At 43.1% G+C, this 26,483-nt stretch overlaps 1 protein-coding gene across 4 annotated transcripts in view; it reads left to right on the forward strand.

Moving 5' to 3' along the window:
* The first annotated feature begins 1,244 nt into the window (after positions 1 to 1,244).
* LARP1 (La ribonucleoprotein 1, translational regulator) overlaps positions 1,245 to 26,483 on the forward strand; it is a 68,192-nt gene continuing 42,953 nt past the window's right edge. For 2 of the 4 annotated variants that reach the window (XM_082211749.1, XM_082211750.1), the window contains exon 1: positions 1,245 to 2,043. In XM_082211749.1, coding sequence (XP_082067875.1) covers positions 1,551 to 2,043 — 493 coding nt within the window. In that variant the 5' untranslated portion in view covers positions 1,245 to 1,550. The remainder of the gene's footprint in view (positions 2,044 to 26,483) is intronic. The other 2 variants (XM_082211752.1, XM_082211751.1) reach the window with 2 other exon arrangements.

Consider the following 26,483-nt stretch of genomic DNA (forward strand, 5'->3'; position numbering starts at 1 on the left):
TGATGCAGAAATTTCCCATTATGTTACTCCTTTATAAAAAAAAAAAGAACAAAAATATTTCCATCAAATACAGCGCAAAGATACATTTAGCAAACTAATAATGTGGTTCCGGCATTGTTATATGCTACTATGTACCTAATAATAGTTTGTCGGAATTAAAACAGTTGTGAAATGGAGGCCAGAAATTCACTGAGGCAAAATTGCATTGTAAGTTTTTAGCATTGCACCTTCCCTTTATCACTTTCCTTCCAGATTTTCACTAAAAGATTGTTCATGTCATTCATGGGATAGGTGTAATCCTGGAAACCAGATTCTGAGGATCTCTCTCCCCCTCCACCACCTCTAGTAGGTTATCTGCCTAAGTTCCATTGATGGACAAAGATCCAGTAGGGCCAGTTAGAATTATGATTTAGTGTTAAGACTAGGACTTGGGAGACTCAGGCTCAAATCCCCATGAATGTCAGGCTGTGTACAAAGCAAACAATTAAAACACATGACTTCCCTGAAGAATCCTGCACATTGCAGTTTGCCTGTCACAGAACTACAGTTCCCAGGAGAGGTTGATGGATCCAGCTAGTTTTGCAATTGGAAGACGCAAAGCTAGACGAAGTTTGAATGTACAGAAGAGGGGAAGCTGCTAATTAGGAGGATACAGGAAAGTGGGAGCCAGTAGATTCCCCTCTGTGGCCGACGGCTACCTGCTCAGAGCCTTAAATGGCTCTGAAGGCTGCTACCGAGGAGAGAAAGAAATGCAATCCTATGCACACGCTTTTGCATTTAGCGGGATCTACTCCCAAAAGGATCCATAGGATCCGGCCACTCGGCAGGCTACGTTATTTACGTTATTTGGTTACTCCCAAAAGCAAACAGCTGGAAGGACTAGCTAGCTAGAGCTTCGCTGGAGCCGAGCAGGCCGTGCTCTGCCTCCCGAGGGCTAGCCGGAGCCGGGAAGCAGTGTGGCGGCGCCTGCGCGGAGAGGCCCCAACTCGGCAACCGCGCCTGCTTCGGTCCCTTTAAGGAGCGTCTCCTCTTTCTCGCCGAGTTGCATCAGGCACGCGCGCGTCCCGTCCCCGGCGCACCCACCGCCCTGAGCTCGGGCTACCTGCCCGCTCGCTCGCCTTCCCCAACTTCCTAGGCGCGCTCGCGGCCGGGACCGGCGTGCGCGCTCCCGGGGGCCTCTCTAAGGCGGAGCTGGCTGAAGGGCGCGCGCTCCCGCCCGGCCAGTCGCGTGGTCTCCTTGCTTCTCCATATTGCTGCGGCGGCATTAGAGGAGACGGGGAGGGGGCACGCCGGGGTTGGGTTTCAAGGGTGGGGGGGAGGAAGCCGGCGGCTCGAGCCCCCACCCCGTGGCTCCGGGGTGCGCATCTGATTGAGGAAGGGGTTGGGGGGCGCAGAAAGAGAGAGGAGAAAGAGGGGAGGCAGGAGAGCTCCGGGCGAGGCGAGGCGGTTTTCGGGGGTGGGAGGGGGAAGTCGGCAAAGTTTGGGGCGGGCGCGTGTTGTCCGGGGAGAGCCTGGAGCCGGGGGCACGAGGCGGCTCCGCGGGGGCGCAGATGGCTACCCAGGTGGAGGCTCTCCTGCCCGCGAACCCCCTTCTGCCCTCCGAGGAGCACGGGCTGGTGATGAAGAAGCCTCAGGAGAAAGGGGAGCAGCACCTCCTGCACCAAGGAGAGAAGGCCGACGCCGACGAGGGCAAGGGGGGCGGCCCCGACAGCTGCAGCAAGGAAGGCGGCGGCGGCAACGTGGGGGAGCAGCATCTGCGCCGAAACGGGGCACTGCTCAAGCCCCCCAGCATCAAGCAGCAGAAGGAGGACAGTAACAACCAGGAGAAGGAGAACCTGCTGCACCAGAGGAGCGGCGGCGGCGGCACCGACTCGACGCGGCTGCCCAGCGAGGCCGGTAGCAGCAGCAGCGGCGGCGAGGAGGGCGGAGAGACGGGAGGCGTTGGGCGCAAGGAATTCATCGAGGCCCCCCCGCCCAAGGTGAACCCTTGGACTAAGAACGCCCCGGTGGCGCTGGTCACCCTCAACGGACAGTCGCCCCCAGGTGGGTAGCAGCGGCGGGGGGCCCGGGCGAGGGAGGGAAGGAAGGGCGGTGCTTTCGGTGATGGTGGTCTCGTTTGGGGCAATCGGCGAAGGAAGAGCGTCGCGGCCACTGGCGGAGGGTGATCTTCCCTCCGCAATATGGTGACATTTTCTCTTCTCCACACACACACACACACACACACACGCCTCCCCCCCCCCCGACGGTGGAACTCCACCCCGTCTTTGTCCATCTGCATCCACCCTGCTTGTATCTCACCTCGCCCTCCGCTCCTTGAACCGCTTCGTTATAAGAAAAATTAATGGGGGGAAAGAGCGAGCGCGGGATCGATGGCAGGCAAATGGAGGGTGGATGCAAGCATGGTGGGACGGGGCTTTCGAAATCGAGCGTGAGACGACCAAGGCCTTGCTCGCTGGGAAACACGCCCGCGCTGGGCATGGATGGAACTACCTTTATTGAAGGGAAAGAAAAGAAGGGGGGAGAGGGAGGAAGGGTGCCACCCCCGCGTGCCTCCCCAGTTCCCGCGTGCGTGCTCAGGGAATCGGGCTTTCCCTGCGGGAACTGAAGTGAATAAATCTATTAAGACTTAATCGGGCACGGAAGGCACCCCCCCCCCGCCGTTGCAGCATTGATCGGATCGTGAATGTTTAATGAGCGATCTCCCCCCCCCCCAAAGCCGCTTCCTTTCCCCGAATAGCCTCGCTTTTTAAATGGCGTGGTGGTTGGTTGGCTGAGGGGGAGAGGAGCTCGTGAGGCTTAGACGTAACCCCGACCGAAAGTCGGCCCGGAAGCCCGGCATATTTGGGGGGTGTGGAGTGTGACTGTGACCTTTCAAAGTAGCCAGAGAGGATTTAAAAATGCAGGTTGGCTGTTGTAGTTTAAAACTGTCGAACGTTTATTTGTCTTCTACACGGTGGGGTGGGCCGACAGCTGGGGGCCCCTTTGGAGAAAGACCCCTGAGGAGAGCATGTTGTATGCAAATAGGCATAGGAAAGGGAAGGCCCCAAAGGCTGGACGCGGCCCGGCGGCGGCGGCCGCGCTGTGAGGCGGGAAGGAGGGAGGCGGTGCGTTTCCGAAGGTTCTTCGCCGCGCCGCTCTAGGCCCCGGTGCAAACGTGCCTCTGGCGACGGTTTGAAAGCTCCCGTCGCTCAGCGCCCCGCCGCCCAATGGCCGGGCGTGGGTGTGTGTGACTCTGTGCGCCGCCGTGCTCGGCGCTTCCTCCCTTTCCCAGCATTCCGCTGCAGCAAAGGCAACGTGGTTTTTCTGTCGCGGAGAGCATGTGATTTCTCCTGAGCTCGCCGTGGGGCCTTCCCGTTTGGACCTCTCTTCCTCTCACTCCCCGCCAGTCCAACGACACCCCCCCCCCCGGGTCGCCGCTCGCTTTTCTTTTGACACGCGGCTCCGAAGAAACCCCCACTCCATCCCCTTTCAGGGCCTCAGCGCGTATTTTTCCGAGGGTGACAGTGAACCCCCCCCCCCCCCCGTCAAGCGGGTAAGCAGGAAAAGATGAGCTAGGCCTCGCACATGGACGCTGGGCTTCCCATGTGCGGCCCCGTCCTCTGCAGTACCGCCGCCTCCCTTTCAGTAACCCCGAAACACTCGCGGACACGTGTTACAATGCTACTGGAGGATCCATATCGTAGTGGATGTGGGACAAAGGTCTTCCAAAAGTCCACGTGGGCTTATATCCTTTGTAGGTTAATGCTGCTGGGCCTTTTCACCCTTTGGCGTTTGAACTGGGCCAGTACTGTGACATTTAAACCTTCGGTCTGGGTTCTCAGTGTGTTCATAGTTGGAATTCAGATGACATGCTCTAGCCCTCTATTTCTAGCTTTGAAACTGGGGGAAGAGTGGAATAGAGAGGCTGGAGACTTGCCTGTTACACTGAGGCGGTCGCTTGGAATGTGACAGCAACTTTCTCTCCACCTTTTGACATATATAGATGGCCTTGGAGAAATTCAAGAGAGTATTGCATAATCAGACCACTACCAGAAAGCTATTTCTTATATGCCCCTTCCTTATGTTCCTGGATGATATGCAGGGAGGGCAGGCATAACTTATTACAGGAGAGATAGCTAAGCTCATGTTTAGCTTATGGAGGTGAAATCTGAACTGCTTTTTGAGGAAACAACAACAAAAGGAGCAGTTTTAAACTACTAGCTTTATTGAGTCCAAGTCTTCAAAATTGTTTATATTATTGCCAAACGTAATACTAGATTGCTCATGAATGCTTGTACTATATTATATTATATGATGAATCATCAAGTTTTACTGAAGCTCCTGTAAGACGCACTGCTGTGCAGCACCTGGCTCAAATGCTATTTTTCTCCCTTCAAAATCAGGGAGTGGTAGTGCTTATTATCACAAATGCAAGATCATTAGAATAGATTTAATAATACTGTCCAGTCTGTTCAACTGTATCAGCTTAGAAGTATGATAATACTGGCTTGTTGGGACATATTTATGAACGAGTCTTCCAGAGGTTAAAGTTCCAGTACGTAGAGAGTTTCTAGCATGCTTTGTATAATATTGAGTGTACTTGGAACACTTGGGATACTTCAAGTGTTAAACTAGTTGGGTAAATTACTTTTTTGCTTTACTTTTGCTGGTAAGATACCATAACTGAAATTCATTATTTAAATGTTTTTGTTTTTAATGAACCTTTTATGTAGGTGAACATATGTAAAACTTTACGAGGAAGCCCATAACAGTACAATAGTACAATTAAATTTTTTCCTAAATAAGAAATGTCACTTTTGTGAAAGAAACATGTATAGGGCACAATGCACTTGTGTGGTGGGCACTTTACCTACAAACGGAAGATTCCAGTAGTGATTAACAGTTTTGTTCTCTTATGCCCTTCTCCTCTTACCTGTGTGTGCACAGGTAGGTGGTATGACAGGACAGCCACGTCACATATCCCCATACTGATATTCTATCATCACCTGATGCAAGCACAGCTAACTTGCAATGCATGGAGAGGGAGGACTGGACAGGGATATTGGAAAGTACTTGCAAATCTCCCCCCACCCAATTGACTTGTTCACAAGTGCCATCTCATGGTGCAAATGGATCATACCCATAGTGTTTCAGTAATCCACCTTTTGTAGGGCTGTCTAAAAAGCCCACTGGTAAAGCAAATGCTGCAAAGATTTCTGCTTCTTGGCAGCAGTGGCCATAATTTGTACAATACTAGCTTTGGCAAATTATTCCGCTCTCATAGCACTGTTTTTTCTGCTGCTTGTTATTTTATATATAATTTGCAACATAAACATGATGTAGTTGGAGAATACCAGATTGAACCATGCAGTGATTGAGAACTGTGTGATAGGCTTTGGTTTAAGGTGGCTTTCTTTTATAGCATGTTGCACAAATTAAAAAACTTAATATGGGAGTTTTCTCTATTTAGTACTTTCTGCTTGAAAATATATGTGTAAGCATCCTGAAGTTTCTGTGCTAAGAAAAACCTTTGTGCGTTGTAGTAATGATTTCTAAAGCTTAATATTGGCAAAGGTGATGTGGCAGCTGTTTTTCTATATTTGGGAAATTTGCCCACAACTGATTTGGGAAAAAATGCTACTTGCAAATAAGTCTATAACTTGTATCAAACTGCTAGTGTATAAATATATATATGTATAATTTTCAGCAGCTTCTGGTTTTGGCACTGACTTAGTCGCAAAGTTGCTGCATCATGCCCCTCTGGACCATGCCAGAGGCTATGTTTCAGTGTAGCCATAACACCAACTCCTGGTTTGGTTCCACAAGAATTTTGCTTGACTTGAATCCAGGTTGCAAACCTCAAAGCAGACTTGTAATCCTGGTTTCAAGACAAGTGCAAAGCATAATTTTCCAGCTTCCACATAATTAAAAATAATGGTTCGTGATAAAAAGAAAGTCACATTGACTTAGCACGTATAGGGGGAGGGGAAGTGTGCTAGCACAAGGCTCATGCATGGAATACCAAATCATTGTTTGGCATTATGTGTGAACCAGCCTTGTTCTTGATTACCCAGAACAATGGATATGACATCCTAAAAGTATAATTGAGCTTTTCAGCTTGCTGTTTGAATTTTGCCTGCAGTATTGGGCAACAGACTGAAGGGTTGTAAGATAGAAGTGCAACATCATGATGCCAAATATAATGATATTTTAAATTGTGCTGCTTACAGGAATGTCTTTAAATAATGATGCTACATTGAATGGCACAAACAATATTTTATCTGAGGAGCTAAGTTCAGTCCAAGGGTGCTTATTGAGAATTCTGAAAAGCATTTGTAGGTGGATTACAAAAGTTTGTGGAAGGTACAGTTGTAGATTATTTATTTTGACAACCTGGTATGGTCAGTACATGTTTGTGTAGAATCCCACTGTTTTCAATGGGGTCAACATCCAAAGAGCATAGTAATGGACTTGCTATTAAGGCTGGTGGCAAGTAGACTGGTGACTCTCAAACACTGAACGTATTTTGATTTTAAAAGGCAATTTTCTGCATGCAGTTAGGACAAGCGAAGGTGCTGCATGTCAGAGCTTGATTAGCTAGGAGGAAGTTGTCTTATATCTGAGCTTTGCAATAATGGGATATAGGCCTGTCTGGGAGCTTGCTGGTTTTTGGGAAAAAGTTGAGAAAGCAGCCATTGCTTTTTGTACATCCATGCTTTGTTTTATGGTAATACAAAAGTAACATAAATTCAGAAAGCGATTGAGTATTGTGGTTTCCCCCAACAAGTCCTGGAAATGTGTGTGTCTATAATTTCTGGGACTTTCATAGTTCTACAATTGGTTGGCCGCTACAGATTTAGTTACAGCAGATTAAAGTGGCAGGCCAGTGCATGGTTATTCAGTAGTCGGTGAACAGAGCTTGTTCACAAACATGCTAATGATCAGAATGTAGAGAGTTTTCACTGGAATAGGATAGTGTGATAAATCATTGTTTGACTTGTGAGGTAGTTGCAGGTTCACTTAACACAGATAAGTAATGCTTTAATTGCTGTTCCATCCCAATATGGTGATGTGCGAGATGGTCTTCTGTGTTGTTGTTCCCCAAATCTGGAATGTTTTTCTCACTGAAGCTCAGGCAGCAGAAACTCTGGTAGTTTCCGCTGACTTGTAGAAATAACCTGCTTTTCCCAGGCATTTGCAGTAAATCAGTAAGTACTCTCTGGTTTAATTCTCATGCTGTTTCTCAATTAATTATTTTATTATTGGGCTGTTTTTAAATCATGGTTAGATTTTTTGCTTTGTTGGAAATCACCCTTGGATCATGTTGATGTGATGAAAGCTGGCCTATAAACTGGAGGACTAAATAAATAATAAACAGAATATTTGGCTCTTCTAGTCTGGAAAACAGTAGACCGTGCAGAGGAGGTTTATGTGCACTTTACTACTATTGCAACTGGTATATAAAAGAAACCACACAATTTTGGATTCTATATTTCTGAGAAGAGCCATTGTGTTGCCTCTGAGGTTGCCTGGTGTATGAATCTGCTCAGTCAATTAGCCAAAAATTTTTAAATCACCTTATGGTTTTCCATGAGTTGAACAAACACATTTTTGTGTCTTGTGGTCTTATAAATTAATATATGAACTATACTTCTTGAGAAAGTAGCCAAGTGTCCTATTATCCACCCCTTTTTGCATGATTTTGTAGGATAAGGTGTTCCTCCACAGGGACACACCTTTATTCACCCTAATCTTAAAAGTTTCCATCCTAATTGTTTTCTGTTTGAAAAGGTTATTAAAATAACATGTGACTCAGCTGACTGCTGCAGAAAAGTGAGAGCTGAAGCGCACTTACTTCACTTCAGTTCAACCATGAAACTAATTTTGCTAGTTGTGAGAGAGCTGACAGCAGCATGGTTCCAACCTTTTTTCTGCAACATGTCACAGCATTGTGGATGGGACTAGATAACATATCAGCAGCATGTTTTGCCCATTTCTGTGACATACGGCAGTATTGTTGGCTTTGATTAACTCTCCAGAAATCGTAGGGCTGCAACATCCATCATCCCCGATTATTGGCCATGCTGGCCGGGGCTGAGGGAAATTGTGATCTTAAAACATCTAGAGTAGGCTTCCTCAACCTCGGCCCTCCAGATGTTTTGAGACTACAATTCCCATCACACCTGACCACTGGTCCTGCTAGCTAGGGATCATGGGAGTTGTAGGCCAAAAAATATCTGGAGGGCGGAGGTTGAGGGAGCCTGAACTAGAAGGCACCAGGTAGGGAAAGATGGTTTTAGAGTAAGGGCAGAATTGCAGTGTTGGAATTCATCACCAAATGTACATGCAGCTTACTCCAAAATTAAAGGATATGTTATTTAAAAAGTTGGTTTAATTATGATCTACTACTCAGGAATGGTTTTTCTTCTTAATGTTTGACAGAAGTCATTTGGGTGGAATTTCTCCTTTTGAAGTGCATCAAAGGTCATTTATTCCCTTCACTATGCCCTTCAGTTTTATTCTAGACCTTTGCTCTGTGCACTGTTTGTTCAAGAGAAGCTGTGGAATGTAATGTTTGAGTGAAAACTGATTCATGGCACATTGTCTGGTCCTCCCTAGAATAATCCTAAATCTCTAGGATTTCCAACTGTAAAGGCTCTAGTTGCCTCTCATTCAAGTTTTCTACCCTGTTCTTTGGTTTGTTTTAACTGGAACTGTCTGGGCACTTGCATCCCAAGCCTAAATGTTTGTTTGGAAGTGAGTACATTCATTTCTGTGTGATTTCCTCCTAAAGTAGCTATGTTTAGGGTTTTCATCTTACGGTCATTTTAAGATTAATGTATGAATATATTTCCCAAAAACAGTATGCAAGGTGCTTAATGTTATTTTAAAAGGAGGGAAATGAAGGATGTTCCCAGTTTAGAAAACATTTTTACATTGAATCTTACTGATAATCAGGGTGGATTGTGACTTCTGCAAGCCCTCTTCAAGTCTCAAACTTAAATTACTTTGAATTACATTTCCTTTAAGGGTTAAGAGAACCCCTAGAACAGATTTGGGGATCATGCAGGGGGAGGAGAGAAGTTCCTTAGCACTGATGGGATACATTGGTTGGAGATCTCCCATAGTAAATTGGATTTTACATTCCCACTCACCCCTGTGTTTTCTGATTTGCCTTTGGCAGGATTAGTGGAGTTGGTGACTCATGAAGCCGTAGCATGTACTATGCAAGTTGGATTTGTGTACATGCTAATAAATATCTCTGCCTCGGTTCTAGTCAGCAGGACAACAATATTAAGGTGTGACATTTTGAGGAAGCATGTGAGGTGAAGATAATTTTATGTGTCTTGCCGACTAAAAGTGACATAGGAATCATAGAAATTTTATAGTGAGTTTGTAGAAGACCTGACTGACACCTTGCAGAATTGACTTCAACACATCTCCCTACTCTGAATGCTCCTAGTCAGTACAGTTGTACCTCGCGTTGCGTAACCTCCAGGTTATGGAATCTTCGGGTTACGGCCGTTGCAAACCCAGAAGTGGGTTTGCCGCTTTCATATGCGCAGAAGTGCTCTGTGGCGCCATGCACATGCACAGAAGCGGTCCTCTGGTTACGGAATTTTTGGGATATAGCCGGGCCTCTGGAACGGATCCCGTTCATAACCGAAGGTACCACTGTATTTTGTCTTGGCACAAGATTGCTCCTTCTGGTCTCTTGGGCTACTTGTATGGTTTTCTTTGTTTTATAGAGAAGTCTTATGATGGGGAGAGCAGGCCAGTTGTGTTGTGTACTGTGATGCATATTATACATTATAGTTAAGGGAAGCTTGCTTGTTAATTTGGTCATAATTTTGATTTTTCTGGCTTGCCGTGGCTTCCTCAGTTTTGTATTTGAAGGTACATAAATAATTCAATAATTAAATCACTGGCTTAGGAATCCTGGTATAATGTACCTTTTAAAAACAGGGAAATAACTGAAATCCTGGTGATTGGCTTCATGCAAATGATAGAGACCCACATTTTATTGAGTAGTGAAGGGATTAATAGTGAAAAACGGCTTCATATTGTGGCCCTGCAGTGCAGTTGTTTAACCAGCAGTTTCTCTGGTCTGAGCAGAGACAATAGCTGATAGGACCTGGGAGCTGTGAATTTCACTGTTGAATGAATTGATCAGCTTAGCATTGTGGAATTACTGGTTTATTTGCATAGGAATATATTTTGAAGTGCATGGAGGGAGGCATAGGATTTTTCACCAGGAAGAGGGGACTCAACTTTGAATCATTTGGGGGATTTAGTTGTGTCAGTCATAGTTCCCTTTGTGTGGGACTCCACATATGCTAGTGAGTTTACATGGCAATTGGCTACATTTAAAATATTTTCAAAAAAGAAGGATGGTTTCCCAAAGCAGCTGCCAGTTGTCCAATCTAGTGTGTGCAGTCTGTTTTAATAGGGTGATCTTGTGTGGGTGGTTGTTAGAACTGCATGTCTTAAAATCCAGGAGGCCTGTTCTTGCATCCAGAGGGCTAGCTGGTGTTTTTAAGCTATATGGGCTGTATCTTTGGTGAGAATTTGATAGTATGGAAGAGTGATTGGAGGACAATAATGGTAAAGAGGGTGCAGTTGCATAGCTATTCAGTGTTAATCTGTTAACAGTTTAAACTAATTGTTTTGAGCAACATCCTGGAAGTTGAGCTGCAGTTGACCTTTCTTACACTTTGCTTTTTGAAATAGTGTTTGGCACTCTAAATGGGCAAGAGTCATTCATCTTGTAGCCATAGCAGGCATTTTTGTCTTATTTTCTGTGTATTCAGTAGTGTCAGTGAAGCACTCATATTTAATCAAGTTACTTCAGACTTTAGTTTTGATAGTTAGTTCACTTGCATATAAAGTTCTCTGAATAAACGTTGCTTACTTTATATGTGACTTGTACCTAAAACAAATGGCTCTCATACTCTGTGTTAGAGACTCAAATATATAAGCTAATTCTCAAATGGCACCTTAAACTTGCGTTATGGTTGCCACAATAGAATGTCTAGGTGCCTTTTTCGCACTGAAGTTTATTATTATTAATTCATTTTTGTACCGCTTTGTATTTTAAATAACAAATATCAAAGTGGGTTACAACACATTAAAACATCAAATAAAACAATCCAGCCTAAAGTGGATTCAACCTTCAAGGAAAATATTTCAGATCCTTCTCTAAGTGACATTTTGCTTATCCTATATTTCTTTACCTACTTAATTTATATAGCAGCCCCATAGCAGAAGTACCCTAGGAAGCCAGTGTAATGCAGTAATTCCTTCCAGTAGCACCTTAAAGACCAACTAAGTTAGTTCTTGGTATGAGCTTTCGTGTGCATGCACACTTCTTCAGATACACACGAAAGCTCATACCAAGAACTAACTTAGTTGGTCTTTAAGGTGCTACTGGAAGGAATTTTTTTATTTTGACTATGGCAGACCAACACGGCTACCTATCTGTAACTGTAATGTAGTAGTTAGAGTGTCAAAGACACGGGAGATCAGAGTTCAAATCCCCACTCAGTCATGAAGTGCACTGGTGACCTTAGGCCAGTCACAGCCTCTTAACCTACCTCATGGGGGTGAACCATGTACTCCTTGGAGGAAGAGGTGGCCTATACGGTAAATGCAATAAATAAGCTCTTCTGCTTTACTTGCTTGAAAAAACTGGACGGGCCAGACAGATGGAGATGTCAGTCGGCAACCTGGTACCCAGAGATCTCCACGTGATCACAGTTGGACCTGTGCCAGTTGCAAAATGCACCTGGCTAATTTCTGACACCGATCCTGAGCATTTCAAGTTCCTCATTAGTTCCGTAAGGGCCCCATGAGCACATGGTGTATATGGCAGGGGTGGAGGAACTTTTGGTATTTGAAATGCAGGGTTCTCTTCAGCCCCCAACTTTCACCTTGAGTGCTTTAGCCGTTCTTATCTATGATAATGCCTCTTGCTTGCTTAGGAGGATAGAAAGAGTTGTGTGCAAAAAAACCCCCACCTTTGACTTTTACTCTTCATAGAAGCTGCTCTCTCTCTCTCTCCTTGAATTTGTGCACAGAATCCCTTGTTAGTGCGTAGTAAGAGCCAAGAATGTCCCCCAAAATTTCCTCTGTTGTGAATTTACTGGATGGACTTGCAGAGCTGTAAGGAAGGGTTAATGAGATAGTCTAGGTAAAGAATGGGCCCGCATTTCGTTCATTCAGTGTCATAAGGCAGTCTAGTAAGGCTAAACCTGTCATTCTCCTTTTAAGAACAAGGTCCACATTAAATGGCATAACAGAGCTTCACTTGCAGTTTCTGTCACAGGTGAAGGTTTGTCTCTTTGGAAATATTTGCTGGTGAAAGAGCAAGATAATCTTTTGCTAGGTGTGGGACTTCCTTGTCTATGAATGTCACAACTTCTGAAGAGGAACAAGGGCCGACATCTTGCTGCAAAATAGCCCCAGTCTTACTAATATTTGTGGTGCAGTCTGTGTGAGAAGGTGTTTAGCAGAATGGCTGCTTCCTGTGGAAATCCATTGGAGTGCCCAGTATATATGGCAGGCATAGGCAAACTCAGCTCTCCAGATGTTTTGAGACTACAATTCCCATCATCTCTGACCACTGGTCCTGTTAGCTAGGGATGATGGGAGTTGTAGTCCCAAAACATCTGGAGGGCTGAGTTTTCCTATGCCTGACATATGGCATATGACAACTTAGTCTGCTCTCTGCAGGGTGTGAGGAGAGGGCGCTTTATACTAGAGTGAGTTCATTATAGGACTGATACTTTACAAATGTATCCGTGGGGCTTTCTAAGCATCTACAGTATGCCATGCTTGTGATAAAGTGTCTGGACATTGCTGAGCTGGTATGGTAGCATGGACATTCTCATTATTCAGAGAGCTAAGCTGTCAGTTGTTGCAGTCCTAAATCTGTGAAGGAAGAAAATGTCATTGATTGGGTGGAATTAAAACCTTTTAGACTGTGTAGGCTGTACTAGCTTTGTAGGGTAGACCGAAGTGTGAAGGAGGTCCTGGGCTGTAGAGATGCTAAGTCAGGTTGGTTAGTGTTGGACCATAATCAAACCCCCCACTATCACTTTGAAAACTCAAAAGTCCTTCTAGCATAGCAAAGTCACATTCCCCTCCCCCAAGGCTCACTCATGATAACTATCCATCTTGTAAAGATTGAGTCCATGTACCCTTATCAAGTGCATTAGTGATTTCAAGCAATCATTAACACCACCATATCTGGCTGAAATAGGGGGAAATAGAGTTGGATGTCTGCATACTGGTGGCAGCTTACTCAGTTTCTAGACAGCTTCTCCCATTAGTTCCATGTTGAGACAAGATGTGGAACTTTTATAACTCCTCTGACCCGGTTATTGTAACTGATAATACACTGCCCTAAACTGTCAAATGTTGCTGTGGTGCTACTACTGTAGTTTAATGGTGGCACCATAACCATTTTTTTCACTTGGAAAAATGCAGCAGTGGTGTCTTACTGCTTATTGAATACTATTTGTCTAGAATTTATGGTGGTCTGACAAAAATGGGAAACATAGGAAGCTGCCTTACAGAGTCAGATCACTGGTCCATCTACCTTAATTTGGCAGTGGCTCTCCAGGGTTTTAGAGAGGGAGTTTTCCCCAGCCCCCTAGCCAAAGTTAATAGGGACTAATCCTGGGACCTTCTGCATGGATAGCAGATGTTCTGCCACTGAGCTGTAATTGGCCATGGAAAACTGCTTCTTTTGATCGATTGTTCACTCACAATGAACTCAGCAGAAATGAAGAATCTGCCCAATGAAAAGTTATTTGAAATCAAGCTTTTGTGTATCATAGTTTAACTTTTGCCTCTTTTTGTGGTACCAGCACATTCGTCAGAATGTACGTGCTGCCAGGTTTGTATTATACTCTTTATAGTGATTCTGCAATTGCAAAGATATTTCTGTCAAATCTGTGCATCTTACACTTCTATAGAATATTAAGCAGGGTTTTGTTTGCAAATATCATGACTTGAAATGACTCAGTGGTACCTCGGGTTAAGAACTTAATTCGTTCTGGAGGTCCGTTTTTAACCTGAAACTGTTCTTAACCTGAGGTACCACTTTAGTTAATGGGACCTCCCACTGCCGCTTCACTGCTACCGCACAATTTCTGTTCTCATCCTGAAGCAAAGGTCTTAACCCGAGGTACTATTTCTGGGTTAGCGGAGTCTGTAACCTGAAGTGTCTGTAACCCGAAGAGTCTGTAACCCTAGGTACCACTGTATTGTTATCAAACTGTTTCCTGTATAAAAGAGTTCTGTATACTGTGCTCTAAAATACACTTAAGCATCTTTTTAAAAGTTTGAATATTAGAGCAGCTCAGCTATAAAATTCCCTTATTTTTTTAATTTCTTGAGGAAGCAATAATTTGCCACCTAATTTACCCAGTGACTGTGATACCAGTAGGAAAACAGCACAAAAATGAGCCTCTTAAGGAAGCAATTAAAATACTCTTGCCCTTAATTTGAAGGAGCTGCTATTCTAGAATGCTATTCAAAAAGAGCATTGAAAATAAGTATTGCAGGTGTGATTGCTTACCCTGTTCCCACTTAGCCTGTTGGAAGCTGGCACCTGCAATAGTCAAGGCCAGCTGGGATGGGATAAAAAAAAAGTCATATCCATGAGCACAGTGGGTACTGTTTCCCTTTGTGCCTGCCAGGAGAGAGAGTATGAATGCAGTTAGATACAGAGGCAGTTGGAATGTTCCTCTGTTTTATCTCAAGATCTGTGGTTTGTGTGTATGTACTCCTGCCTCCCATATTTTTTTGGTGGGGAGTGAGAGGAGTATGGGGGCTGGAGGTCACTTTTACTTGCTGCACATGACCAAATTAAAAGGTTGCTCTAAATTACCATTCAGAAGTTAACTTTTGTGGTCACAGTAATGGCACACTCTTGGAGAATATTAATAATTCAGCCATTCTAGTAGTAGGTAGAACTCCTGAAAAGTATCTTTGTATGTTTTAGAGAGAAGTTCTACATACTTTTGGAAGAAGCATTAAAAAAAGCACATGATTAAAAATGATACTGACTGGAAGAAGTTTTAATGCTGTCTTTAGCCAAACAGTTGTGAAGTAGTATGTTAGGTTGAGGGGAAAACATCTGGCCCAGTCATTGATGAAATGGAATTCTCTTTCAATATTTGTTATATGAGGGGGAAACATCTGGCAGAACCATTATTGGGACAATAAAGTACTGCAAACACTCCATGTGTGACCAGCATCAAAACTGGAGGGTGCTCAGGTGCTGTAGGCTATCCTTAGCATAATCTATCTTGTCTCAGTTTGTCCTCCCAGTGGTACTTTTATGTGACGCATAGCTACATAATGAGAAAATTCAATGGGACTGCTGCAGTACAAAAATGCTGCCTCTTCTTTACAGATAACTGATTTGTACAATATTGAAAGTTCTCCCTATAGTTAGTCACAGGTGTTGTGCAAACGAAAAATATATTTTCTTGTTTGATTGCAGCGCCTTCTTTCTAACTGGAATGGCCATTGAAAGGCTTAGCTTAAACTGAGTGTCAAGTCTGTTGGCCTCCGTATATCCTGTAGTGCCTACAGGTGACAGGTTTCCTTCATTTGCTGGCGGAAGGGCAGTGAAGCAGTATATCTGGCTCATTGTATCTCCCTCCCCATGGCTCTGTGTGTCTAACAGTATAACTTAAGGCTTACTGGTGATTAAAAGGCAGAGCACAGGAGCTGGGTCACCAGCTGCTTCACTGGACTGATAAATGGGCATTACTTTTCTCTTGTTCATTCTTAATCCACCTAGTACTTTCTCCACACTGACAGTGGGGCACTTGGTCTTGTGAATCAGGCAAGGATTTTGCTACTTATCCAATTTGCACAGTTATCAGGAGGGTGGGGGCTACGATAGGGAATGTCCCGTTCTCTCCAGGTACAGATAAGTCGCTGAGAGAAAAAGCAGCTGTGACCTTTTATTTTTGTAATATACACCTGTATATATGTTAGCCTTCTTAGTAAGTTCCCAAAAGTTACTAGCCTGCATTTTCTTTTTATTTGTCTGTTTTACCTCAAATAGGGAATTCCCCCCAAAATCAGGCTGGTGATTTCCCCCTCTCCCCAGGCTGGTCTGGAAATGCAGCAGGTTGGTGGAGGAGGCATGGATTGCTACCCGTCCGCTTGATTTCAAATTGGACATGCAAGAAGGGGCTTTGCTTCCTCTATGTCCAGCTTAGAAGCACAGTTGGCTGGTGGATTGCTCCATTCCTCCATATCTTGAGTGTTTTGCTTCTGCTTCTCTTCCTTTGTGGCCTGGGTGGAAGCCAAGTGGACTTGTGAAAGATGGACAGATTGCTCTGCTCCTCCTTTGCCAGACTACACACTGGGGTGTGGAGACAAGATTCCACGTTCTCTCTCTGGTCGCCAGTGGCATCCAGATGAGTGGTTAAATGCAAGACTGGTGTATATGTTTTATTGCAGTAGTAATTGTTGGAATAAATCTTTTCATATTTATTTTCAAATCTTAGAGCCAAGTTCAGCAGTTTGGCTTTTGTTGCACGTTGGGTCAGGTTAAAACTGTAGCATCTTTATGGTTTACTGTTTCATTGTGTTTTTAAATGTTTGCTTGCAGGTAAATTTACTCAAATCAAAGTTTGGACATAATAGCTACCATAGCTTAACCTCTCAACGTTCTCTCTCTCTCTCTCTCTCTTTCTCTGTGTGTGTGTGTTAAAATGAGCTAGCAACACTGCTGTTTTAAAACAAATTGCACAAGCCTATACTTGAATTGCAGCATGCGTGAATGTCATATCACTTGATTATAAACTGAATCTTAATGCACTGTATTGCCTAACACAAAATAAGAAGGAATTGTAAGCCATCTTTTGATCTGTATGTTTAAAATTGATATTGCACCAGCTGTGTTTGAAATTCGCTGGGCACCAGTCACAATTTGTGACTGCCAACCGGCATTTTGCAACTGGATGGAGATGTCCGGATGCCATCCTTGGTGCCTATCTTTTTTTTTTTAGAAGATATTTATTAAAATTTTCAAGATATTACAAAATGAAAAAAGGAAAAAGAAAGAAAAATACAAAATAAAAACAGTTAAAAACAACTCAATCTTTCCATTACTTATTTTTCCTTAGCTTGTTTCCCGGACCTCCTCACGCCTCCCTTTTTTGTATTCCAATTCAATTTGTTAGTTCAGCAAATCCTTCCCCTCTTTATTTATCCTAGTCTTTAATCTTAAAATATTGTAACATTAAATTCTTACCTATTAGTAATCCATTTTTCATATTCCCTTATAGTATTACAGCTAAAAACCACTTAATTTCTATCCAACATCATTCTAACATTCATTGATTTTACAATATTTCTGTAAATAGTCTTTAAACTTTTTCCAATCTTCTTCCACCGACTCTTCTCCCTGGTCTCGGATTCTGCCAGTCATTTCTGCCAATTCCATATAGCCCATCACCTTCATCTGCCATTCTTCCAGGGTGGGTAAATCTTGTGTCTTCCAGTACTTTGCAATAAGTATTCTTGCTGCTGTTGTGGCGTACATAAAGAAAGTTCTATCCTTCTTTGACACCAATTGGCCGACTATGCCCAGGAGAAAGGCCTCTGGTTTCGTCAGGAAGGTATATTTAAATACCTTTTTCATTTCATTGTATATCATCTCCCAGAAAGCCTTAATCCTTGGGCACGTCCACCAAAGGTGAAAGAATGTACCTTCAGTTTCTTTACATTTCCAACATTTATTATCGGGCAAATGATAGATCTTTGCAAGCTTGACTGGTGTCATGTACCACCTGTATATCATTTTCATAATATTCTCTCTGAAGGCATTACATGCCATAAATTTCATACCTGTGGTCCATAACTGTTCCCAGTCAGCCATCATTATGTTATGTCCAACATCTTGTGCCCATTTAATCATAACAGATTTCACCGTTTCATCCTGAGTATTCCGTTTCAACATCAAGTTATACGTCTTTGACAAAATCTTAGTTTTGGGTTCTAGCAGTTCTGTTTCTAATTTTGATTTTTCCACCTGGAAGCCAATTTTCTTGTCCAAATTGTATGCCTCCATTATCTGATAATAATGAAGCCAGTCTTGCACTTTATTTTTTAGTTTCTCAAAACTCTGCAGTTTCAGTCTATCTCCCTCTTGTTCCAGAATTTCCCAATATTTCGGCCATTTGGCCTCCATATTGAGCTTTTTCTGAGCTTTCGCTTCCATCGGTGACAGCCACCTTGGGGTTTTGTTTTCCAATAAATCCTTATATCTTATCCAGACTTTAAACAATGCTTTCCTGACAATATGATTTTTAAATGCTTTGTGTGCTTTGACCTTATCATACCACAAATATGCATGCCATCCAAATACATTATTAAAACCTTCTAAGTCCAAGATGTCTGTGTTTTCAAGAAGCAGCCATTCTTTCAACCAGCAAAAGGCTGCTGATTCATAATAAAGTTTAAGGTCTGGCAGGGCAAATCCGCCTCTTTCCTTTGCATCCGTTAATATTTTAAATTTTATTCTAGGCTTCTTGCCCTGCCAGACAAATCTAGAGATATCTCTCTGCCACTTCTTGAAACAGTCCATTTTGTCCAAAATTGGCAATGTTTGAAACAAAAATAACATTCTAGGCAATACATTCATTTTTATCGCAGCAATACGGCCTAGCAGTGAAAGCTTCAAATTTGACCAAATTTCCAAGTCTTTTTTCACTTCCGTCCAGCATTTTTCGTAATTGTCTTTAAATAAGTTACCATTTTTAGCTGTCATATTAATCCCAAGGTATTTCACTTTCTTAACCACTGTTAAACCTATCTCATTCTGAAACCTTTCTCTTTCAATCGCTGTTAAATTTTTCTCTAAAACCTTTGTTTTTAACTTATTCAGTTTAAATCCTGCAACTTGACCAAATTCTTGAATCAGTTCCAAAACTCTTTTAGTACTAGATTCTGGCTCCTGTAATGTCAATACTAAATCGTCTGCAAAGGCTCTCAATTTATACTGTCTAGCTCCGACTTGTATACCTTTAATCAACTGGTCCCTTCTAATCATATTTAACAAAACCTCCAGGACTGATATAAAAAGCAATCCTTGGTGCCTGTCATCTCCCCCTGCCTGGTTGCAGTCAGCTGGTCTGCCAGGCACAGCGGCAGCAAAAGAGGCACGTCTTTTGCTACCACGCTATGCCGCCAAACGCCTGATTTGCCCGGCAGCGCAGCAGCAAAAGATGCATCTTTTGCAGCCATGCTATCCTGCGTACCACCTGATTCACTTGGCAGCAAGTATTTTTTTTTCCTGCTGCTGTGCTGCCGGGTGAATCAGGTGTTTGGCACAGGGTAGCGCGAGATGTGTCTTTTGCTGCCGCGCTACCCTGCAGACCATCTGATTCGCCCGGTAGATTAATTTTTTCCCTGCAAGGCTGCCTGGTTTCCACCCTCCTCCTCAAAAGGCACCTAGACATTTTTTTTTGGAGCCCACAACCCAGGTCCCAGGAGCCACATGGCTCCTAACATTCCTATCCCAGTTTCTAATACTGTGTACCAGGCTATTGCAAATGAATAAAAAAAGGCAGAGAGCAGTGTTAGAAACTGAGATATGAAAGCTAGGAGCTAAATGGCACCTTATGTCTAGACTACCACTACATAATGCTTTATGGGGCTGCCCTTGAAGGATGTGATTTTCTTTGAGTTTTTTTCTCCCCTCATCTTCTTTTCTCTGCTCTTTTTGTGGAAATGAGCGCTTGATGTGTGCTTAACACTGGTGGACTAATTTTCAGAATAAATAATAACTTCTTGTACTATAATGTGCATGATTTCTGTTTTTATTGTTTTTTCCTACTTCTCATAAAATGGCAAAATCAAAGAGTTGCTTGGTTCCTTTACAGTTCAGTGGCTTTTAGCTCCATCTGTAAGAAAAACCTGAAATAATGAAATCAGTTTATAATTATTGTCTGCGTAAACTATTTTTAATACACCAGACATGACCATTCAATAGTAAATCAAAGTATGCATAATGTATTTTATGTTCCTGAATTAACAAAATGACTTTCAATAGCAGTCATATTTCCCTAGTGTTGGAGGTTGAATAATATGGAGATCAGTGATGTGACTCACTGTTGGTGTAAAGAGAGGTGCAAAGCCAAAGCTCCCACATTTTCCATTGTCCTGACAGTGTCTTGCTTTGCGAGCCTCTTAAGAAACTTGAGGCAATCAGGTTGCTGCATTTGAGGCAACTAAAACAAAAGTGATGGAGGTTCTTTACTTTCCTGAAATGGGCTCGTTTTGATTTTTTTACATATGCTTTCGCAGGAGCAGTTCTTAACAATCTCCCATCTGCTTCTGTTCCAGTTATAGTGGATGCAGCCCAAAGAAAGTGCTATCTTGTTTAGAAGGAGTGTGTTAGTTGCTGGTAACCGGCATAGTAAATTTATAATCTTAAACTTGCAGGGGCTCAGCTAGTGAAGGTGTGTCCTTCAAGCAGTCACTTGAGGCCTGTTGAATGTTACTATTGTGTGTCTTTTGTTGACTTTTTTAAAAAACAGACAGGCAAACAAAATATATTGGCTATGTTTGTCAGCATCTGTATTTTCCCATCACCTTACACGTTTTTCCTAGGCAGGACCAGCCATCCCTTCAAGTAAATTGAAGCAGGTGCTTTGGCAGCAGATTCCAAAATCAGTGTAACTATAAAAGGGATGTCATCAAAGTTCCTGGAGATTGACCTCTGGTGCTGACTGGCTTAACTGGATGATTGAGGTCACACTTTTCAGTGTTCAAGTGTAAGAACTCCCCTAACAGAACTACTTTGCAGATAATGTTTTAAAATAGGTGGCTGTCATTTTAAAAGTGCTAGGTCCTGGTTGGAATATTCTGTTCAAGAAAGGGGGAAAAAAACACAACAGGGATATTCTGTGGGCTGACATTTGAAGTTGATGTTTGCTTAAAGGTGCTGATAAACTTGGGCTCTCTGCTCTGTTGCCAAAGGACCTCTGGCTGTATGTCAACCTCGCCCATATTCTTTTGAACTTCCTAAGGCAGGCTTTCAAAGGTTTTATTACCCTTCACAAATGCTACTTGTGTAGCCACATATTACCAAGAGCAGAAGTTTAAATGTATTTAGACTGTGTTTTTGTCACCCTGAACATGTTGCTTAATCCTTTTCCAAAAGTGGTTTCTGTCTCTTCAATAAATCCTAGGTACGGTGTGCATACACATACATTTTCACTTTTATATTAAAATACCTGCATGCTTTCTGCAGAATAAAAGCTGTGGCCTTCAGGAGTGTAGAACTTGGTTGTGTAGCACATGTGCACCATGTACAGAAAGCCGTGGGTTAAATTCCAGGCATCTGTAGTTAAAAGGATCTTGGATTGCAGAGTTGTGAAAGCCTTTGCCTTAACCTCTGTTTTTGTGGCTTTATTTGTACACATCTTTGAAGGTCAACTTGGAATACTTGTGTAACTTTAATGCAAAGTCTAATCCCCCCCGTGTCGGAGCCATTATCTCTGGAATAAAAGTGTGCATTAGGGCTGGGCAGTATATCAATATAATTGTTCACATCGTGATAATTTTATATTATTTGAGCTGGCAATATATTGCAAATCACAACATTTGTAAAGACTAGGTGATACCTGGTTTTCAACACTGCGATAGCTCACCAGCTAAACATCGCAATGTCATAGTGAATACAAATAATCTGGGACTGCCACCAGGCCTGCTAGGAGGCAGACGCAGCAGTGGCAGAAACAGCTCACCCTGACCGTGATACGTATCGGCAGAAGTGGCAACAACCTGCAAGGCCTTGTGCTGGTGGCACAATCAATGGTGGCCAGCGAGTACTTGTGGTGGCGACAGGAGCTGGTGACAGCCTGTGAGGCTTTGCGGTGGTGGCACAAACAGTGGCAGCGATAGAGAGTGACAGCAGTAGCAGTAGCGGCCTGCGAGGCCTTGCGGGAGTGGCAGGAGGTGGGGGCAGTAGCAGCGGCCTGCGAGGCCTAGTGGTGGTGACAAAAAGTGGTGACAGTAATGGCAGCAACCTGCAAGGCCTCACAGCAACAATGGGAAATGACAGCAGTACTGGTGGCAGCCTGCAAGGGAGTGATGGCACTAACTGCACCCTGCAAGACTTTACAGCAACAGGAGGTGGCGGCCAGTAAGGCCTTGTGGCGGCAGCAAAAAGTTACAAAAAGTAATGGTGGCGGCCTGCGAGGACTTGTGGCAGTGACTATGTGGATTCTGCCACTGCCAGGCTGCTGGCAGTCTGGCAGTCCCAGATTATTTTTATATACTATGACTCATCACCATACTCTGGATTGTCCTGAATACTACAATTTGGTAGGCAAGTCCAAAACCAAAAGTCTCATTTGGATGCCTTTTGGCTTGCCTGCTAATGAAAGTGACCATGAGGTAATTGATAATATCAGTTTTAGACCCTTAAGTAGTAACAGTTGCTAGGACATTGTCCTGTTCAGCTCTGCATGGTTCCTTCTTTATTTCAGATATCTTGATATATTGATAATATTGTTACATTTAGCTGGTGATATCTCACTACAGTGGTGCCCCGCAAGACGAATGCCTCGCAGGACGGAAAACTCGCTAGACGAAAGAGTTTTCCGTTTTGGAGGTGCTTCGCAAAACGAATTCCCTATGGGCTTGCTTCGCAAGACGACAATGTCTTGTGAGTTCCTGCTGGTTTCCCCCCCCCCTTTCTAAGCCGCTAAGCCGCTTATCAGCTGATCCGATCAGCAGATAAGCCACTAATCCGCTAATCCGTCAATGGGCTTGCTTCGCAAGACAAAAAAAACGCTAGACGAAGAGAATCACAGAACAGATTCTTTTCGTCTTACGAGGCACCACTGTATATTGAAAACCAGTTATCGTCCAGTCATAAGTGTGCATAGCTATTGCAAGCTGACCACATGGATTTTGCTCACCTGCTTGCTAATCTTTCTCGTGGCAGAGCGCTGGTCAGGTGGAAAAGATCCACATGATCGGTCTGATCGTGTGGATATTTTTTTCCAGTGGCATGGGAATGCATTATGGGGATGTTGCTCGCTGGATATCCTTTGGCTTTGCAGGAGTAAGGATTGGGATTATCTCTGGCTGGGCAACAACTCTAGACCCTGCTGGTAGTCCTTGCTTAATTGTCCCTTTTGAGTTTGCAGCTGCTTCCATGAGCCAGAAAGCAAGCAGCAGTTTGTTCTGAGAATTTCTTTTGTCTGCCTTTGCAAAATTTAAGAGTTTATTTCATGTTTGTTATCTTGGTCACATTAAAGCTGCCTCACTGACAAACTGCTCTAATGCAGTTTTTTGTGTTTAGCCTGGTTGAATAGTATCCATCTCAAATGTTAGCGAATTTGAGGAATAGGTTGCTGATGCTGATGACACAGTATGGTCATTAAAGTTTCTTAAAAGGAGAAGGGGTGTGGATGGTTTCTTAAAACAGGTGGAGAAACCAATGGTCTTCCACATGTTGTTGGACTACATCTCCCACAATCCCCGATCATTGGTCATGCTGGTTGGGGCTGATTCAAGTTGCAATCCAGCAACATTTTAAGGGCTGCAGGTTCTCCAACCCTGCTTTAAAATACATTTCAAAAGATGTTAGCTTTTTCAAAGTGGAGATAAAGAAATGTTTATTTGAGCTATAACTAAATTCAGTTACTTTTGCCTGGACATAAATGCTGTTAGAAATCTTTACTCTCTTGTAAACAAACAAAACTGAGCTTTTATTATGGTTTGGACTCATAGATAACTCCTAAAGCTGCAGCTGGTGTATGATGGAGAGAGACAAGCCAAACGCTATAAAGTGCCACATAGTTTTAAACCACGATTAGCAATGTAGAGGCTGACTCAGCAAAAATGTGCAAGGTTCTCCCTCTATCAGTATAATGGGCTGTTTTGAAAACTTGCCTTAAGCTCCTTTTCATAGTTCATTGTTTGTTGCAGATAAAACATTGCAAGCCTTACAAAAATAATGGCCAGAAAGATTGCTGTTTTAGTCTGCGGCATCAAATAAAACAGACTTAAAAACTAACAAATTTGTTGTGGGATAAGCTTTCATAGAGTAAAGTCTGCTTCATCTGATGCATGAGGTGCTATCATAAATTGACATGTAATTATAATAATTTGTATAATGAACGACCCAGTTAACATGATTGTATGGGCTCCTAGAGAGGAGATTGTAGCTGTTTTGCTGCTCTCTGGTCACCAGTCCAGATGCTAAACAGGCTTGGAGCTGGCCTCAAACCATATCATTAAATATTAGCTATTTGTATACTGTCCTTGATAAGTGATGTAAAGCACAGGTTTGATATATTTTTTAAAAAAGATTTTCATATTACCATCAATGGTTCCCAGGGTGGCTAATGGTATTTCTGTGCATTAAGGTACAATAAATATAAAGCAGTATTAAAACCATCAAATAGTGTCAAATACTGTCAATTATAGGAATAGGGAGCTTAAAATACCAGATATATTTTTATAAATCCTGGGCAAATAAAGTTTTTGCATGGCACTTAAAAGATAAAGAAGGAATCAAGTGGGTTTCATTGGAGGGAATTCCAAAGACACTATAACACAGCCATAAACGTTCTTTCTCTACTTTCCATCTCCCTCTCCAATTGGTGGAAAATGTCACTAAATATTGATATATGGGTAGTAGGGAGTAGGTGTTCTTTTAGATACCTGGATCCCAAGCTGTGAAGGGTTTAAAAGTGAGCACTTTGACTTGATATTGGAAGTTGAATAAACAGCCAGGAAAGGTCTTTATTATTATTATTATTATTATTATTATTATTATTATTATTATTTAAAAAAATCATATTTCTAATTAGAGACCCCAGTTTTTCTAAAACGTGCTGCTAGAATTCTAACTGCAGCTTGCAAAATCTGTTCAGGTCCCTCCTAACACATTGCAGTAAAGTATGGATAACTGGATAGACTGTCTGTGTCCAGGTTCATCAGAGTTCTTCCATTTCTCTCTTTAAAAACCCTGGTAATTTCCATGCTAATCTGAGGAAAGCTTGGGAGATCTTCCCCATCTCTAGTAATTAGCCATGAGTGGTAAAGATCAAGTGAACAAAAAGTAGGTTACATAGCCCCAAGCACCTTGTCTTGCATTTTCAAGCTGCATCAACTGAAATTCATCCCACAATGCTACATCAGACAGTGCTTTTGACACATCCTCGGACTGAACTGCCATAATTGTGGCATCTAGACTCTGATGAAGGTGAAGGTAAATGATTTTGTCTTGACAACATGTTTAGCAAACATGTTACAGCAGGCGCTGAAGGTTTTTTGAATCCTTTCATGTGGTACTAAGCCATGAGCTGCTTGGAATATCTCTGCTGGACACCACTCCCAAGTATGTGATGGTTAGCAGAGAAGTGTTTCCTTGCTGTTATGGCCACAGAGTAGGCTCAGTAGTGAACTTTTACCTGTGTTTAGTCATATTCAATGTGAGCCTTCTACCACCTGCATTCTAGTAGTCTTGCTGCCTGCTTCCTTAGCTAAGTTACTAGGTAAACCAGGCTCTGCCCTGTGAGAGAGAACCCTTAGGAACAATTGTGCTAACTTCCTGAGCAATTGAGACGAAGGCTTGGTGTGCTGGACATGCCAACAGGAAACTCCTTGAGGACTTTTTGGAAACCCCTGAATTAAGTTCATTTCTGGACTGCCCTACTGGATTTGCTGCCCCTACAGAGGGTAGTAGTTGCTGCTGGCTTAAACCCAGCAGGAAGTGGTCTGAACGTGACTGGGGAGGTACTGAAAAACCCTCCACACCACGGTGCAGTTGAGAACTCTAGGTCTGTAGCGTGGTACACCATAGTAAGTTGCCCTGCCCCAGACCAATTTTGGTGCTGCATCAATACGGCAAGTGGGTGTAGCTGAGAGAGTTCCCTTCCTTCAAGAATAAATAATGAATAGTAGTTTAGTTATAATTTACCTGGTATTTAACTGGTAGGTCATCTTTTGCAGCCTGGGTGGCCAGCCAGCAGTTCTTTATTGCACGCAGGAGTAGAAGAGGGTGCCTCTGGCATAAGAGTCCATCCAGTATGCCTGCCACGTTGCAGTCAGATCTCTTGCTCAGTACGCTTGAGGCAGAATTGCAATGAGGCATGGAGGTTGGATCTGCATTGAAGGCTTTGTCATTGGGTTTGATGACAAAAGTGGTTGATGAACTGTGTTTTACTATTTGGGTGTTAAAGGCAAGAGTGGAAATTGTCCAGAACAATTAAGTGAACCTGTATGTGAGCAGAGAATTAAACCAGGTGCTTCAGAGTCAATCCAAAATTTATCAGTTTTGTATTTTTAGATTCCACTATTAATCTCCAGATTTTCTGTGGGGTCCGTACAGTAAATAGGATTCCTGTTCATTTGAATTTGCAGGCTGTGCTAGCTTGTCAGAAAATAAAGGTTTACTGTGGATGAATGCATCTGAACAGTGTTGTTTATCATTTCAGGGAGGGGGG

Source organism: Podarcis vaucheri, assembly GCF_965113315.1.
Source record: "Podarcis vaucheri genome assembly, chromosome: 2".
Lineage (NCBI taxonomy): Eukaryota > Metazoa > Chordata > Lepidosauria > Squamata > Lacertidae > Podarcis > Podarcis vaucheri.